Raw genomic sequence first — 12,673 nt, forward strand, 5'->3', positions numbered from 1 at the left:
GGAAAACAATACAAAGAATCAATGCAACAAAGAGATGGTTCTTTGAGAAAATCAACAAGATAGACAAACCTTTATCCAAACTTACCAAACAACAGAGTGTTTACATGCAAATTAACAAAATCAGAAATGAAAAGGGGGACATAACAACGGACTCTGAGGAAATTCAGAGAATCATCAGGTCATGCTTTGAAAACCCGTACTCCACAAAATTCGAAAATTTAAAGGAAATGGACAATTTTCTGGATAGCCATCATTTGCCAAAATTAAATCAAGAACAGATAAGCAGCCGGGTGGTGGTGGCGCACGCTCGGGAGGCAGAGGCAGGCAGATCTTTGTGAGTTCGAGGCCAGGTTGGACTGACAGCCTCCAAAACAATATAGAGAAACCCTGTCTCGTAAAACCAAAAAAAAAAAAAAAAAAAAAAAAAAAAAAGAACAGATAAGCAATTTAAATAGACCTATAACCCCTATGGAAATAGAAGCAGTCATCAAAAGTCTCCCAACCAAAAAAAGCCCAGGTCCAGATAACCTCAATGCAGAATTTTACCAGAAATTCAAAGAACAGCTTATACCAATTCTTCTCAAAATATTCCACACAATAGAGGCAGAAGGGTCTTTGCCAAACTCTTTCTACGAGGCTTCAATAACCTTAATACCCAAGCCACACGAAGACACAACTAAGAAAGAGGACTTCAGACCAATATTGCTCATGAACATTGATGCAAAAATACTCAATAAAATACTGGCAAATAGGATCCAAGAACACATCAAAACAATTATTCACCATGATCAAGTAGGTTTCACCCCGGGGATGCAGGGATGGCTCAACATACGAAAATCCATCAATGTAATCCACCATATAAACAAGTTGAGAAACAAAAATCACATGATCATCTCACTAGATGCAGAAAAAGCCTTTGACAAAATCCAACACCCCTTCATGATAAAGGTCTTGGAGAGATCTGGGATAACAGGAACATTCCTAAACATAATAAAATCTATATACAGCAAACCATCAGCCAACATCAACCTAAATGGACAAAAACTCTCAATGCGATTCCACTAAAATCAGGAACAAGACAAGGCTGTCCATTCTCTCCATACCTTTTCAATATTGTACTTGAAGTTCTAGCTAGAGCAATACAACAACAAAAGGAGATCAAGGGGATACAAATTGGAAAGAAAGAGGTCAAACTTTCACTATTTGCAGATGATATGATAGTTTCTACATAAGTGATCCAAAAAACTCTACCAGGGAACTCCTACAGTAGATAAATACTTTCAGCAAAGTGGCAGGATACAAGATCAACTCAAGAAAATCAGTAGCTCTACTATATACAGATGATAAAAGGGCTGAGAAAGAAATCAGAGAAACAACACCCTTTACAATAGCCACAAACAACATAAAATACCTTGGGGTAATGCTAAATAAACAAGTGAAAGACCTGTTTCGCAAGAACTTTGAGTCTTTAAAGAAGGAAATTAAAGAAGACACCAGAAAATGGAAAGATCTCCCATGCTCTTGGATAGGTAGGATCAATGTAGTAAAAATGGCAATCCTGCCAAAAGCAATCTACAGATTCAATGCAATCTCCATTAAAATACCAGCAAAATTCTTCATAGACCTTGAAAGAACAATAATCAATTTTGTATGGAAAAACAAAAGACCCAGGATAGCCAAAACAACCTTACTCAACAAAGAAACATCTGGAGGCATCACCATCCCTGAATTCCAGCTCTATTATAGAGCTGTAGTCCTGAAAACAGCTTGGTATTGGCACAAAAACAGACAGGTAGACCAATGGAATCAAATTGAACACCCTGATATTAACCCACACATGTATGAACATCTGATCTTTGACAAAGAAGCTAAAAATATACAATGGAAAAAAGAAAGCATCTTCAACAAATGGTGCTGGCATAACTGGATGCTGGCATGTAGAAGAATGTGGCTAGATCCATGTCCATTGCCATGCACAAAACTTAAGTCCAAATGGATCAAAAACCTCAACATAAACCCAGCCACACTGAACCTTTTAGAAGAGAAAGTGGGATGTACCCTTGAACAAATTGGTACAGGAGATTGCTTCCTGAACATAACACTAGTAGCACAGACACTGAGGTCAACAATTAATACACAGGACCTCCTGAAACTGAGAAGCTTCTGTAAGGCAAAGGACACAGTCGACAAGATAAAAAGGTAGCCCACAGAATGGAAAAAGATATTCACTAACCCCACATCTGACAGAGGGCTGATCTCCAAAATTTACAAAGAACTCAAGAAGCAAGTCTCTAAAACACCAAAGGATCCAATTAAAAAGTGGGCTACAGAACTACATAGAGAATTCTCAATAGAGGAATCTAAAATGGCTGAAAGGCACTTGAGAAAGTGCTCAACATCCTTAGCCATCTGGGAAATGCAAATCAAAACAACTCTGAGACATCATCTTACTCCTATCAGAATGGCTAAAATAAAAAACACCAATGACAGTTTATGCTGGAGAAGTTGTGGAGAAAGGGGAACACTCCTCCACTGCTGGTGGGAGTGCAAACTCATACAGCCACTTTGAAAATCAGTATGGAGACTCCTCAGAAAAATGGGAATAAGCCTACCACAAGACCCAGCTATTTCACTCTTAGGCATATATCCAAAAGATGATTATTCATACAACAAGGACATCCGTTCCACTATGTTCATAGCAGCATTATTTGTAATAGCCAGAACTTGGAAGCAACCTAGATGTCCCTCACCCGAAGAGTGGATAGAGAAAATGTGGTACATTTACACAATGGAGTACTATTCAGCAGAAAAAAGCAATGAAATCATGAAATTTGCAGGCAAGTGGATGGCACTAGAAGAAACCATCCTGAGTGAGCAGGTAACCCAGTCACAAAAAGAGAAACATGGCATGTACTCTCTCATAATGGATTTTAGACATAGATCTGGGGAGTGCCAGCCCACAATCTCATGGCCAGAGAGTCTGGGGAACAGAAGCTTCATCCAATGGCTGATGGAAGCAGAGACAGACTCCTACAGCTAAACACTGAGCTGAACTCAAGGAACCCAGTGACAGAGAGGGAGGACTGATGAGCAAAGGGGTTAAGTCTGGGCTGGTTTAACCCCCAGAAACAGCTGACCTGACAAGGGTTCGCTCTTGAATCCCAGGCTGATGCCTGAGAATCCATTATGGGACTGATCAAGACCCCCTGAATGTGGGTGTCAGTGAGGAGGCCTAGGGAATCTACTGAGCCTTTGGGTAGTAGATTAGTGTTTACCCCTGGCATACAAATGGACTCTGGGTGCCCATCCCACAATGAGAGATGCACTCTCATGCTTCCCTGGATGAAATGACAAACTATGGACACCCCATGGAGGGCCTCACCCTCCCTGGGAAATGAGGGGGTACTGGGGGGATTGGAGGGTAGGCGTGGGAGGAGGGGAGGGAAAGGGAGAGGGACCTGGGATTGACATGTGAAGCAACCTTGTTTCTAATTTAAATTTAAATTTTAAAAAACACCACCACCACCTGCATATAGTGATGGGTTGTATAGCATGATCTCCACTCCAGATGAGTTCTTACTGGGCGAGTCACTACACCATCCTGCTGGTCCTGTGTTCCACTGCAGCTTGAGTAGTACACAGCCTGGGCTTTCCTCTTTGCTGGGATGCTTTCTCTCTTAGGCTTGCCTTGGCGTCCTTTTCTTCTGTGGTCTCTCAGTCATGGCCTTCTCTCTTTATTCTCTGCACAGCGTGCTGTAAGGCTGACTGTCTCACATGTGATGACCACACTTGTGAGGGTCAGATGATCAAAACGTCCAAGCTCTCTGGGCCAGGTGTTTATACCAGCACTCACAAGGGGAAACGTTTGGTGGCATATTTTTCCGTAATATTCCTTTTCCTAAGAAACAGTTCTGCCAGCCCACCATGCCCTTTACTTCCTCTACCCCCTGGCCACATTTGGCTCAGCTGCAAGCTGACCTCTGCTTCCTGGCCTCCCCCTCCCTCCCTGTCTTTCTTCTCTGTCTTCTTGCTTGAAGACTGAACCCAGGATCACATGCACAGTAGGCATGTGCTCTACCATCCAAGGGCTACCCTCCACCCGGTTTTTGAATCAGCTTCTCTTTCTATAGCCCAGGTTGTCCTGGAATACCCCATGTAGATCAGGCTGGCCTGAACCTCACACAGAGGCCTGACTCTGCCTCCTGAGCGCTGGGATTAAAAGTGTACGCCACGACTCCTTTCCTTCTGCCCCATTTTTCCAAATCAACAATTAAAAAAATCAGTTACGCGCTTCATAGAGAAGGGGGTATGGGTTGGGCTTTTGTTGTTTACACGGATGCCCATATCATGTGCAGCAGCTGCACTTGCTGGGAGCTCTTCAGATACAGCCATCAGCGAACTCCCACAGCCCATGCAATAGCAGGGTATCAGCTCTTCTGGCAGGAGGTGATACACCATCTACACCTTTTGTACTTGCTGGAGCAGGATCAATTAGTGGGGGCACAGGAACAAATAAGGTCTATCTGGAGCCAGAAGCCAGATGCATGTAGACATGCTAAGAAGAGACACGGTCCCTCCCCCACTGTGTGTGTGTGTGTGTGTGTGTGTGTATCTTTGTCAATGCATGCAACATGTGAAGCAGTGCTCTCAGAAGCCAAAAGAGAGTGTCTTAATATGAGTCATTTCTCCAGCCCTTGTGTTTACTGTTCTTTAAGACTGGGTTTCATATAGCTCTATTTGCAAATGCTTTTTTTAAAACTCTTGATCCTTGTGCCTTCATATCCTGCATGCTGTGATTACAGGCTGTGTGTCCACATGTCCACCTAGACCACAGCTGTTGAGTATAAACTGTGAATCACAACCCCATGTAGGGTCACTGTGGTGGCTTGAATAGGAATGGCCCTTATAAACTCTTGCATTTGAATGTTTGGTCCACCAGGAGTGACACTATTAGGAAGTGTGGCCTTGTTGGAGGAAGTGTCACTGTGGGAGCAGGGTTTGAACTCTCATATGCTCCAGCTATGCCCAGTGTGGCACAGTCTCCTGTTGCCTGAGGATCAAGATGTAGACTCTTAGCTTCTCCAGCACTGTGTGTGCCTGCATGCCAAAAACCTCTGCAAGCCAGACCCAATTAAATGTTTTCCTTTATTAGAGTTTCTATGGTCACCGTGCCTCTTCATAGCAATAGAAACCCTAAGGCAGTCGCATAATTGAATGTGCAACAGTAAAACACAACCAAAATTAATTCAAAATTAAGCACATAAAGAATCCAAGATAACAGGTGGTAGCGGCGCACACCTTTGATCCCAGCACTCGGGAGGCAGAGGCATCGGATCTCTGCCAGCCTGGTCTGCAGAGTCCATGATATTTCTGGAAGCATCACTCATGTTAAGTCACACTTCTCTGCAGTTTTTCATTCTCAGGACCAGTGCAGTTTGTACTGTGCATGACGTTATACTAGCACCACATTCCAAGGCTGCCTAGAGCACTTTACCTCAGATTTGAGATGACTATGTTATGAAGTGTAGCGTCTCTACTGAATCCAGTTTTTTGCTCTTATAGAAACATAATGGTTTAATTATAAAGGTTTTTAGTATTTTCTTACTAGTCTGTTGGAATGTTTAACACCCCCCGACACACACACATACATACATGGTGTCACTATGTAGCCCTGGCTGACCTATGTTGTTAAGGCTGGCCTTAGACTCAGAAATCTGCCTGCTTCCACCTTCCCAGTATTGGGATTAAACACTGTTGTATGGGCCTGTGGGATGGCTTGCCAGCTGCTTGCTGCTAAGCCTGACAACCTGTGTGATCCCCCAGACTCACATGGTAGACGTTCAAGTTGTCCTCTGACCTCCACAATTGAGCCCTGGTATATGCACCCCCCCCAAACAAATACACGTAATGTGAGTTGCTCACTTTAGTTTCACATTTATTTATTTTTGGTTTTTCTGAGACAGGGTTTCTTTGTGTAGCCCTGGCTGTCCTGGAACTAGCTCTGTAGACAGGCTGGCCTCAAACTCAAAGATCCACCTACCTCTGCCTCCTGAGTGCTGGAATTAAAGGCATGCACCAACCCCCTCAGTTTCATTTTTAAAAATGTTATTTTGTTTTGGCATTATGACGAAATTTCCAAAATGCTCCTAAATGTATTTCTGCCATTTTGTACTACATATTTCTGAACATCTGTATTCTCAGCATCAATGATTATAAAATGAAAATACTGATTAACTGAAAAATGTTGAAGATTCTCTATGTCCTACAGAATAAAATATTTAGCCAAAAATTAATTCTTTATGCAAAAATAAGAATGTGCATCCATCTTATTAGCATGCCAATTTGTTTTTGTCTAATGAATGATAAATATATATATGTATATATTATACACACACACACATATCAAAAAAGAATTGTTTAAAATAGCAGGGAATGATGGCTATCCTCATAATCCCAGAACTTTGGAAGTGGTTGCAGGAAGATCAAGGTAATCCTCAGATACGTAGAGAATTCAAGTTCAGCCCGGGCTATAATGAGACCATCTCAAAAATAAAATATCAACAACAAAAGACTTGTTTTAAAATAAATTTGTAGGACAGGTGGTGGTGGTACACACCTTCAATCCCAGCACTTGGGAGGCAGAGGCAGGCAGATCTCTGTGAGTTCGAGGCCAGCCTGGTCTACTGAGTGAGTGCCAGGAGAGGCTCCAAAGCCACAGAGAAACCCTGTCTCTAAAAAGCAAATAAAAATAAATTTATAATTATCAGTGATTTATGTACATATATTATGCATCTATATACCTGGAGTCAGATGAAATTTTCTCATACACCAGGGGCCCCAAACGGAAACAGTTTGAGAGGCCTTGGTACAAAGTAACTGTTCGCAGTTCCCGAAAGAGGCATCATTTAATGGCAACGTCACAGCCTTCCTGTAGCACCTGTTCTCTCATTTATAGTAGGAGAGATGAAACCCAAGGGAGGTGAAAGAGCTTGCCCAGGTCAGAAACTCAAACCTAAGCTTGCCTAATTCCTGGAATGACTAGATCAAGGACTTCAAAGATGAGCCCCAGGCTAAACCGGTTAGTTTCTAAGCATCTGAGAAAACGGGTGACTCCAGCTCGTCCCCTTGCGGTGGCCTGTGGTATGACGCTGCACCCTTCACCATCAGGCGGTTCCTTTGGATTGCACTCTGGCAGCCAAAGAGGAGAAACCTATTTTCATGTGGAGGTCAGTTCTCTTTCCACCGTGTGGGTCCTGGGGATTGGGTTCAGGTTGTCAGGCTTAACGCTGAGTAAGCCTTTAACTGCCGAACCATCGTGTCCACCTGCTATTCCTTTTTTTTTAAATTTAAAACTTAAAATCCTGCAACTCTTTGAGAAAATGTCAAGCGTAAGCACAGAATGAACTGAACAATGAACACCTATACTCTCATTTTATCTCTATTCTACACTTATTAATATTTTGCTACATTCATTTTTCTAATCTTTATACTTTATTTATTCATTGGTTTTTCGAGACAGGGTTTCTCTGTGGCTTTGGAGGCTGTCCTGGAACTCGCTTTGTAGTCCAGGCTGGTCTCGAACTCACAGAGATCTGCCTGCCTCTGCCTCCGGAGTGCTGGGATTAAAGGCGTGCGCCACCAACGCCCGGCTATATTTTATTTTTACTATTTGACATTTTTATACTGTATATCTTGATCACATCTGCCTCCCAACTTCCCCTACTCACCTTCATGTCCATTTTTATTTTTGCTCATCCATTCATTTACTTAGAGACAGGATCTCACAGTATAGTCCTGGCTGGCCTGGAATTCCCAAATTAGAACAGACTGGATTCAAACTCACAGAGATCTGCTTGCCTCTGCCTCTCGAGTGCAGGGATTAAAAATGTGTACTATCACGTCTGACCCCTTTAAAATATTTCAACAACTCACGGGGTCCAAGTAATATCGCTCGTGTGCTCATGCATGAGTACGGAGCATGGGCGACCTATCAGTGACTACATCCTTTCTAATTATCGATCTATACTTCTGAAAGTGTTAAGAGTAGTTTTCAGCCGGGCGTTGGTGGCGCACGCCTTTAATCCCAGCACTCAGGAGGCAGAGGCAGGCGGATCTCTGTGAGTTCGAGACCAGCCTGGACTACCAAGCGAGTTCCAGGACAGGCTCGAAAGCCACAGAGAAACCCTGTCTCGAAAAAAAAAAAAAAAAAAGAGTAGTTTTCTTGGTGGTATGTGCCTAGAAGTCAAGGTAAATGCAGTCTGATCTACAAGCCTAGATCTATTAAAAATGTACTAGGATGTCTTAGAATCCATCTCTAGCAAAACACAAAACAAAACAAGTGCCCAGCCAGCTCTTCTCCCACCCCGACCGCTACAGCAGACGGGAGAACCTGGAGAGGTGGGGTCTGCCGGGTCCTTGGACAAGCATATCGACGGTCGCCGGGTAAGATGGGAATTCAGAGCTAAAAACAGACTCCAATCTAGTCACTTCTCAGGGGAAGGAAAACCAGGGACGCCTGACTGCACCCGAGGCCGAGACTCATCCTAGCTGCTGCAGGAAGAAACACGAAAACAGTCCTCGTGGTCCGCTTCCTACAAGCTCTCGCCCTCGCTCGAGAAGATTCTCGCCTCGAGTTAGGGCTAGTTTCGCTCCTGCGGATTTTACGCGATGCAGCAGGGGCAGAGGGACAGGTAGGAGGACAAACCGCCGGCGAGGGCCGAGCACTGCGCAAGCGTAGAAGGTGCACCCGGTCCCAGTGCGCACGCGCAGTTCTTGTTTCCTCTCTTGAGGGGGCAAGGCACCGCCTAACGTCCCGCCCCGCCCCGCCCCGCCCCGCCCTGCCCCTTGCGTTGCCATGGGGACCCAGCGGCCCGCAAGCCCGCCCGTGGCTGCGCCCGGGTCCTGGTGGCCTCTTGCGGGGTTTGCGTAGACGATGCTGAGCAACACAGAGCTTTCGCGGAAGAGCGTGGACTTGACTGAGAGGCAGCCCCGGGGCCTGGGACACTGCAGACACTTCTTCTGGCTGGGCGTCGCCTTCGACGCGGTGGGCGTGTCAGTGCTCTTCACTGGCGTCTTCGCTAACCTGCTGTTCTACGACATGTTGCTCTATCTGGGTTCCATCATCATTTTCGTCAGCCTTCTGTGGTGGATCTTCTGGTACACCGGCAACATCGAGGCGCTCCCGGATGACCCCACGAGGATGATCTCGCCTCACGCGGGCGAGGTCGAGATGCTCCGCTCCGGCAGCCGTCGCTTCTCGCTGAGCCTCAGGAGCGTCTCCAACACCTTCCAGCTGATCCACCGACGGCGGCGGCGGCGGCTCCTCCCGAGGGTCCTCCAGAGGATCAGTATCCTCAGCTCGACCGACACGGGCCCCCTGGAAGAGAACAGCGATGCCGGGACCAAAGATGGCAGAAATTGGCTCCATCCGGTGAATCCTGTGTCTGTCTTGGACCAGCTACAGATCTGCTCGATCCAGGCCTCTAGGAGCCTGCCTCTGGTCACTTTGCACCCTCCTCCCTCCGTTTGTACTTCCAGCAGTCAGCCTGTCTTTTCGGTGACGTCTCAGTGCTACCCTCTGGAGTCTGGCACTTCCGGCAGCTTCTCCCAGATGGGGGTGTACTCTGACAGCCATATGCCTGTGGACCCCGACCCCCAGAGGAGCTCCAAGATCGGCGTGGCCTCTCGGGTCTACCCTCTGAAACCAGAAGATAGTCAGAGCCACCTCCTGGTGCCTATCTCCTTTGAACGTTTACCTGTGGCCCCCATGACCTCTCAGAGGCAAATGCAGGGCTCTGTATCCCCCGAGAGCCATGCTCCTGTGGACCCCGACCCACAGAGACGCTCCAAGATCAGTGTGGCCTCTCGGGTCTACCCTCTGGAACGAGTAGACAGTCAGAGCAAACTCCTGGTGCCTATCTCCTGTGAACGTTTACCTGTGGCCCCCGTGACCTTTCAGAGCCAAATCCAGGACTCTGTATCCCCTGAGAGCCATGTTCCTGTGGACCCCTACCCACAGAGACGCTCCAAGATCAGTGTGGCCTCTCGGGTCTACCCTCTGGAACGAGTAGACAGTCAGAGCAAACTCCTGGTGCCTATCTCCTCTGAAAGTTTACCCGTGGTCCCCGTGACCTCTCAGAGCCAAATGCAGGACTCTCTAGCCCAAGAAAGCCAGTCCCAGAATCCTTCTCCTGCCTCTTAAACACAGCCTGAGTTTGTTAAAGTTTCAGAGAGCCATACTTTGGCCATGAAGGCTCCTGTGGTGCCAATGGGGTCTGCCCAGAACTCCCAGGCCTCTTTAGGCCAGACTTGTCAAAGTCGCTCTTCAGGTCCCCACGTGGTTCCTAAAAACTCAAGCGCTGACACTATTGAGACTTTCCCAGCAACTAGCTAGAAACTATCTCAGGAGCAGCCTGACCCTTCACTGCCTGTGTCTGAGGCCACACATTCAGACAGGCAGTGTGACCCTACCGACAACTTTCCAGCCTCAAGGGGAGCGAGGAAAAGTCACCCTTTCTAATAGGAATCAGATCTCAGCCGTTTAAATGTCTACTAAGGCCTTTGCCAAGAAAGTGCCTTGGAGGGAAAATTACCAACATTACCCTTTTATTGTCAGTGTTCTTTCTAGTGGCTTTCTTAACCCTTGTAGGGGAACAAAGTGGCCTTGGCATTCAGGGATTAGCCACTTTGAGAGTTGGTAGACTTTAGAAACTACTTTTCTGAGCCCACAAAGCCTAAGGCTTTGATTACTTGTCAGACAAGGAAATCTGTTCTTTTGTTTAAGGTTAGAGGAGGAGACCTTAGGAGGCTCTAAGGTCTGGAGGGAGGTGGAAGACTTGGATTCTGCAAGATTTCTCCTGGAAGAAGACAAGTTCAGTTTTTACAGGGACATATCATTAAATGACATTAAATCTTAGGTGGGGAGTTATTCCTTTTGATTACATTTGAATTTTGTCAAAGAGGCTTTATTTTGTTTGGAGAGAGTGCTCACTAATACCCTTCTAAAGCTACAGTAGGCAAAAATTATACGCAGCTGGAATTTAATAATCTTCATAGTCATACACGTTTCAGTTAGCGACTTCTATTTAATGCCAAGTGATAGTAATTTCCTGCTTACAACAGTGATAATTGCTATTTAAATACCTTATCTAAATAAAACACTTTGCACAATGTAAAATTAAGCTTTGAATATATAAGAAAAGTCAGGTGATTCTAAAGTGGAAAGGTTGGACCTGAGTTTACTTTCTCTCCTCCCCTTTCTCCTCCTTCTCTTTCTTTCTTTGTGTTTTGTTGCTGCTGTCCTGGAACTCGCTCTGTAGACCAGGCTGGCCTCAAACTCACAGAGATCCACCTGCCTGTATCTCCCAAGCGCTGGGATGAAAGGCGTGCGCCACTACTGCCCGGCTTTAAAAAAATTTTAAGTGGGGTGTGGACGCTATTGGAATGACTTAGTGACAGTGCGCTGGTCTAGGATGCCCGTGTTTCTAGGCTGAAGCTTCTATGTATTGTCCCCCACAATAATAAAAGAGACGGGGCTGGGGATGAATCTCAGCTTGCTTGACATCAGTATATTTTGTGTGTGTGTGTGTGTGTGTGTGTGTGTGTGTGTGTGTGTGTGTGTAAAACTATTGAAGGGACCAGCCCCCTGTGTTAGCAGCCATGACAGCTGAAGAAAAAGCTCAACATGTAGTTGCCTGACCTTGCCCCTCCTCCCAGTCACTAGGAGGTCAGATACCCACGTGGCAGGGAACCAATCAGAAGTTAGCTGATGTGTTTTCTGGAGCTTTATGGTACAAGTGGCACAGCAGTGACATGCAGAGCTTAGCAACCGCCCTGGGAGGGCCGATAGGCCTTAACAACCAGTTGACCAATCAACACAGGACAAGTCGTCCAAAACCCAGAAAGTAACCAGTCATGAGACTCTTGTATGGCCCCTAGACACTCCCCTTTCGCTGCCCAATAAGTCCCGTCCCAGTCACACCCCCTTGTGGTTTCTTTGGGTCTTCTCAGGCCATTCACCGTGATGAAGGGACAAAGGGCCTGAGTTAATGCAGTTAGACCCTTAAAACAATAATAAAAGACTTTTTGTTTTTGCATCACAACAGGTCTCTTGGTGATTCTGGGTTTCAGAATCTGGGCACAATACTATGTATGAGCAAAACAATTTTAAAAAGAAAAGACTGTAGTAGCACACACCTTTAATCTCAGCACTCACAAGGCAGAGGCTAGCTAGTCTGGTCTACAAAGCCAGTTCTAGGCCAGCCAGAGTTGTCTCAAAAACAAACAAAGAAAAAAAGACAGAAAGGATTTAGTGTTATTTTAAAAAGCTGTTTCCTGCTTCTGGGGTCTGGCCTGTATCAGTCCTAAGCTGTAGGGGCCATCTACTTTGGACTGATTGATGTCTTTAGGGCTGTGTTCAGAACCAGCCAAACAGTCTTGGGTCTAACCCTGACTGGGGGAGTGTGGATCAGGGAAATACTAGCTACCCATCTTGTCATTTCAGGAGGGCTCTCAGTCCATACTGGAGACACCAGTTTATTCAAGCATCCTCTTAAAATAGCTTTCTAAATGCTGGGGTACTGGCAGAAGACATCTATTATCATGTATATAGCACTGACTAGGAAACACTTCCTGTAACCCTAGAGATGGTCCTAGAATGCATGTACACAAGCCC

At 45.7% G+C, this 12,673-nt stretch overlaps 1 protein-coding gene across 1 annotated transcript; it reads left to right on the forward strand.

Annotated features, from left to right (window-relative positions):
• Window positions 1-8,856: 8,856 nt before the first annotated feature.
• On the forward strand, window positions 8,857-11,545 carry LOC110343082. The gene has a single exon (XM_021234037.2). The coding sequence runs from the start codon at window positions 8,933-8,935 to the stop codon at window positions 10,199-10,201; it is 1,269 nt and encodes a 422-aa protein (XP_021089696.1). The 5' UTR covers window positions 8,857-8,932; the 3' UTR covers window positions 10,202-11,545.
• Window positions 11,546-12,673: the final 1,128 nt, after the last annotated feature.

This window comes from Mesocricetus auratus, unplaced genomic scaffold, assembly GCF_017639785.1.
Source record: "Mesocricetus auratus isolate SY011 unplaced genomic scaffold, BCM_Maur_2.0 Super-Scaffold_100024, whole genome shotgun sequence".
NCBI lineage: Eukaryota > Metazoa > Chordata > Mammalia > Rodentia > Cricetidae > Mesocricetus > Mesocricetus auratus.

Coding starts and splice junctions, on each gene's coding strand:
- LOC110343082 (XM_021234037.2), top strand. CDS start 8,933: ATGCTGAGCAACACAGAGCTTTCGCGGAAGAGCGTGGACTTGACTGAG.